The sequence below is a fragment of the Pinus tabuliformis genome, chromosome X (assembly GCF_031772625.1).
Source record: "Pinus tabuliformis cultivar Carrire ecotype Pingquan chromosome X, CPIR1, whole genome shotgun sequence".
In the NCBI taxonomy this organism is placed as follows: domain Eukaryota; kingdom Viridiplantae; phylum Streptophyta; class Pinopsida; order Pinales; family Pinaceae; genus Pinus; species Pinus tabuliformis.
In genome coordinates this window covers 817,593,263-817,599,262 of record NC_142308.1, presented here as the reverse complement: position 1 = coordinate 817,599,262, position 6,000 = coordinate 817,593,263, and the positions used below count along the sequence as shown (strand labels likewise).

At 37.5% G+C, this 6,000-nt stretch overlaps 1 protein-coding gene across 1 annotated transcript; it reads left to right on the top strand.

The window, feature by feature from the left end:
- The first annotated feature begins 589 nt into the window (after positions 1-589).
- On the top strand, positions 590-4,434 carry LOC149142283 (amino acid permease 3-like). The gene is made up of 7 exons (XM_089446423.1): positions 590-1,266; positions 2,101-2,334; positions 2,413-2,506; positions 2,883-3,097; positions 3,227-3,366; positions 3,470-3,697; positions 3,825-4,434. The coding sequence occupies exons 1-7, from the start codon at positions 1,146-1,148 to the stop codon at positions 4,239-4,241; spliced, it is 1,449 nt and encodes a 482-aa protein (XP_089302549.1). The 5' UTR covers positions 590-1,145; the 3' UTR covers positions 4,242-4,434.
- The last annotated feature ends 1,566 nt before the right edge of the window (positions 4,435-6,000 follow it).

Sequence of the window (6,000 nt, the reverse complement as noted above, 5' to 3'; positions counted from 1 at the left end):
TTTTTTTAGTTTAACATTTCTAAATAAATTAATATAAAATAAAACCCCACAAAATCAAATAATTGAAAACAATGCATGCATTAAATTTCAATTCAAAACCCATAAAGTTGAACTGAAAATCTCCACACCATTACAACTCAATCTCCACCAATTTTCGAGATCCATCTCCAAATTCTCTAAGTCAGAACGGGGTCCCTAAAAACGTGATCATTGTTTCTCTCGTTTTGTTTTTAATAGCATTTTAAAAATAATAAGAAGGCATCATTTGAAAAAAATTATAAAAAACCATCACAGATAGAATGATCTAAAAAACTGAATGGATCGTATTTTAAAGTAACGAATTCAATGTATCAGCATAGGGTTAAAAACAAAAAATGAGCCAAATGCAATGTATCTTTTAGAAAATGACTAAATGCAATGCATCAGTTTTCAATCATAGATTATAATTTGCAGTCCAGATTTTCAATCATAGGATAGAGTCCACAGTTAAAATTAGTACACACGAGTGCCCACAGGTATCTCGGTATAATAAGAGCATCAATAAAACAAAACACTTAGCTGGCTTGTAATTTTTATTAACATGTTGACTGTGATAGAGAAGAACCTTATGCTTCTGTTTTTTCCAGCATTATTTTGGCTGGAATCCGAAGGTCTCAATCTGGTTTTCAGCTGTTTAAATCGAACCATTAATTTCAGAATGCAACCGAATCACAAAGTGATCATAATTGAGAGTTTTGTGTTTTCCACATTCCCGCAAGGGTGTCCAGAGATAGGGCAGTACCACTGGACAGGCGAGGTTGAGGCGTGCAGGTCGCCATTACTGCACAACTCAGATAATATGAGAGGGCCCAGACAAGTCAATAAAGTTTAGATGTGTAGGGGAATAAACCCTTTAGTTCGGTTCAATGTGGTATTAACCGGTGCCGTGAGGAATACCATTTGTTTGTGTTTGGCGAACGAGTCAATGCTCTGTTGAGCACGGATGATGGATGGGGGAGAGCTGTACCTCCATTTGCGTTTAGAGTAACGCAGTACAGGCAACGCAGCCACGCAAGAACCAGTTGAAGTTGGCATACCAGTCTTCTCGCCAAGACACTGGACTTTCCAAAATCTATCAATCTAAATTAATAGATAGCAGATCATAAATGGCGGACATGAAGTTACCTTTGCTTTCAGAGAATATTGTTGAAGGAAAGCACAGGGACCTTGAATTTTTCACAGATGCAGATAGGTCTGTGTATGATGATGGGCACTTTGAACGGACAGGTAGAACTAGCTCTTTTGCCTGCAGACTTCTAGGATTACTTATTTTTCTTCAAGGAAATCCCCACAGATGCTTTTGTGGGAGTGGACTAATGTCTCCGGGGACTCAAATCCAATGCCAGATGCCTGCAATAACATTGACAACAACCGATGATGCTAACTCCCTGATCTGCAGTTTTGGTTTCACTCTCTATCTACTATTATATGCCTTGCCTTGATTGTATCACAATAATGGAAAAGTATATGAGATGTCTAAGCTCTATAAGCAATTTTGATGAGGTGTAGATTAATTGGTTTATGGGGTTTAGTTTTCATTCAGTTATAGGTTTAAATTTCATGAGGGGTTGATAATGGGAATTACTATTGTGGAATTAAGCTGTCTAAGCCGCCTGGTGTGGAAGACAGATCATTCTTCCATCCAACATTAAAACTAAGGACTACTGAAAAAAACATCCAGCCTATAAAATGTATTGCAATGACTAAACAAAGTTTTGAGTCTGCCTGCATCTACCCAATGAAACCTTAACTGATGAAATGGATAATCATGCCTATTAAATCGTTATCATGGCTCTAATATCTATAAACTCTAATTTGGGTGCTGCAATGTTCACGTTTAAATCAGGCCTGCGTAGCAATTGAGATCATAAACTAATTTTAAGTGGTTTCAGGCTGATTAGCAGTCCAATCCTCCCAATTCAAAAGGCAAAGCCACTTCAGCTTCCATAAATTTTTAATAGACATGGAGTTTCTTGGCTGCAAAGATCATTTCTGGTTTGTAACTGTGCATATCATTCAAACTTCAAGTTGGGTTCTTTCTAATGCCATGTACTGGGGCAGGTAATGTATGGACTGCAGGTGCACACATCATCACAACAGTAATAGGGTCAGGGATACTGTCATTGGCCTGGTGTATGGCACAACTGGGATGGATTGCTGGAATTGCAACCATGCTAATTTTCTCAACCATAACTTATTATACCTCCTGTTTGCTAGCTGATTGCTATAGATCGGGACATCCAACCAAAGGAAAACGCAATCCCACATATATTGATGCTGTGAGAGCAAATTTAGGTATTATTGGTACTCTCCTCTTTTGTCGAGGTTCTGACTAGTGTGATTAGGAATATACTAATAACTGATATTTCTCAGGTAAAACACAAATATGGTTCTGCGGGCTTGTGCAGTATTTGAGTTTGTACGGAGCTGCTATTGGATACACAATCACTGCTTCGCTCAGTATGGTGTAAGTTGTATTGTTCATAAGTCCACAATTCACAGCCACAATGACTTTCAGGCTGTTAAAATTGTCCAGGAGTGGTATTGGGTTTATTTAGTCCAATTCTATTAGCAATTCTGGAGAAAGTCCATATTCTCTTTCTTGTCTACATTAATTGAAAAGGGTTTTTCTCTTTTTTATCTAAATTAATTGAAAAGGGTTATTTTTAATTATATGGTATATTTTGGAATAATTATATTTCAGAAATTTAAGAGATATAAAAACATTTTTGTGTTGGACTTTGCTCAAGTCCATCAAATTTATGAGATATTGTGAAATGTATAATTTAACCATGCTCAAGCCTAATACTGTATAATTATAACTGATATTCAAAACATGGCAGAGCGATTGGACGATCAAATTGTTTCCACAAGAATGGACATGACTCCTTGTGTCGGTCCTCTGGTGGCAATTTTACGATCCTCTTTGGATTGGTACAAATCATTTTATCTCAAATACCAAATTTTGATCAAGCTTGGTGGCTTTCGATTGCTGCTGCTATTATGTCTTTCTCATATGCAACAATAGGATTGGGTCTTGCGGTTGCCCAAGTGATTGGTATGCTTGTTTAGTATACCCTTATCTTTATTTAAGAAATATGAAAAGGGTTTATTACATTAAAGCATTTATCTGCATCTTTTATTGTGACAAGAATCAACATATGAGGGTAATCTCTGACATTTGCAGCGAATAGAGAAATCAAGGGAACTCTTGACGGAGTGAGTAGTAGTGCAATCGGAGAAGCTGAAAAAGTTTGGGTTGTCTTCCAAGCTCTTGGTGACATTGCATTTGCCTATTCATTTTCGGTGGTTCTCATTGAGATACAGGTACAACTCATTCACTTGAACTTGTCACTTGCACAGCAAAAGACATTGTTTGTTATGAAAATGCTTAACTAATTGCAGCTCCTCTTGAAATTTTCTGTTGCAGGATACTCTGAAATCACCTCCTGCAGAGAACATAACCATGAAGAGGGCATCTCTATTTGGTATCTCGATAACAACTGTCTTCTATGTCCTGTGCGCCTGCTTTGGCTATGCAGCCTTTGGTAACAATGCACCTAGTAATCTTTTAACAAGCTTTGGATTCTATGAGCCTTATTGGCTAGTTGACTTTGGTAACGCATGCGTTGCTTTCCACCTACTTGGAGCATATCAAGTATGAATCCCCATTTCTAATTTTTGTTTCTCAGTATGTTGTAATGATAGAAATACTGCTGTTCAGCTGCCCTTTTTTAAGACAAATCCTTCGAGTGCAGAAGAAATGATTTTAATCCTTTTTGCAGGTTTATAGTCAACCAGTGTTCGCTTTTATTGAACAATGGTTCTCTGACAGGTGTCCAAATAGCAGATTTATCAATGATCAGTACGGAATGCTCATTCCGTTCTATGGCTTGTACAACATTAATTTCTTTCGGCTGGTTTGGAGGACTGCATTTGTTCTTTCAACCACTTCATTAGCCATCTTATTTCCATTCTTCAATGATGTGCTGGGAATTTTAGGTGCCATGAATTTCTGGCCATTGACAGTGTATTTTCCTGTAGAAATGTATATTGCACATTCAAAAATCCAAGGGTGGACAAGGAGGTGGATCTTTTTGCAGACATTAAGCTTTGTCTGTTTCCTGGTTTCACTAATGGCTGCGATTGGATCCATAGAAGGCGTGGTACAAAGTTGGAAGGACAGGAACGCTACAGTATAGTATTCTAATGCAATCATACGCAGTCAGTCTTTATGGCTTGCCATTTTCTTTATCCAGTGGACCAGTGACTGTCCATGTCAAAAACAGATGTTCTCTCTCTATGAACCAAAGATAATTGTCACTTTTGTTGGGATTATTTTTGTGAAAAATCCATGGAACACTTTGCAGACTAAATAATTTTAATTTTATGATCCTTAAATTTTTTTATTGATTTCGGACAAAATTGATCACAAAAATGCCTAGGACCATTTCATCTATGGTTAAACTAAGCTAATAATATATAATTTTGAAGTACAAAGTCTACCCTGACATATGGAAGCAAGGCACAGAGAACTAATAACAACAGAGTACTAATAATCTGGAAGTACAGAGACCCCCAAGGCCCAAAACACAGCTGCCATTGGCGTGAGCCTGGGCTGGTTAAAAGTTCTAGCAACAAAACAGAAATACTTGAGATACCAAAGGTCCTTGAATATGCCAAAATAACACAAAATTAAAGACCACAATTCTAAAGCACAGCTGCCGAATCACTTGGTTAAAAGGCCCGGAGACTATATATTGAATTCAAACCAGTCATAAAGGATATATTTTTGAAATTTATGTTATTTTTACACACTTGTCTGGGTAAGTCTCTGGCCGGGTCAGCGTTGTACGCAAAGTGTCTCCCCCGGCAAAGCTTGAAGTTTGTTTGCATAAGACTTTAACTATTCTGCAGTCTAATATAATCTGGTTCAATTGCTGGACTCCTGGGAGACAGTTTGCATCGTGCCATCTACTATAGAGTAGTATCCTTTATTTGAAAATTATTTGGATTTATGCTGTCGGAAGTCATTAAAACAATCTTGCAACCGATAACTCTTGGAGCAGAACTTCTCATCTGTTGCACATTGGATGTATAGTACTGAGAGCCTTCACTGGACCACTTCTTTCTTCTTTACAGGATACACCTTGAAACAACTTCAATCTATAGCAATCATGGCTAACTCATCAGGATCAAAGTGAGGCTAATTGAGATCAACAATTGAAATTTCAGCAGCAACAACCTGAACTAGGTGGCAGAGGATTCTAGGAAATTTGTCTGCAGGCATTGTGAGAGTATTCTTTTACTTTCCCCGTCTGCAATTACCCCACTAATCTTCTCTTGGATCCTTCATTTTTGCCCTCTTGACAATTTCTTCTTTCCCTTCGAAGTAGCCCAAGTTTTTTGATGTCCATATTGCATATAATGACGATTTACTACCAGCAAAAGGTGGTGCCTTCCATGGGCATTCCTTATCCAATCCTTTGACACTCCCAACCTGTGTAGCACCAAATTTCTCCCCAATCTTATTTTACCTCATTTAAGTTCATTAACAGGCAAGCTTAATCAAAATAGTGCCAGAAACAAGTCATTTACTCCGTCGTATTTGAGAATCGGAGGAAAGACCATATCTTCTTTCTGAGCTCTAGTTTGATGTTTAAATTTTATTTCAATCTCCTCCTAACCATAACTGGAAAGAACTTGTGTACAGGATGAGCCAAATGCTTCTCATGGCTATTTTTTAAAGTCCGCATAACATTTGACATTTTTGCCAAATCCACATTTAGAATTGCACTTAATGCATGAGATTTATGCGTCATGAGCTAAAGGAAAGATATGGATATCTCACGCATAAACATTCCAACCTGCCTTATTTTCATGGTTTTATTCCTCCATTGTCTTGCCTGTGCTATCTGTGTTTTTCGATCCTCAAGTTGTTAGATATATATAATTGTTCAC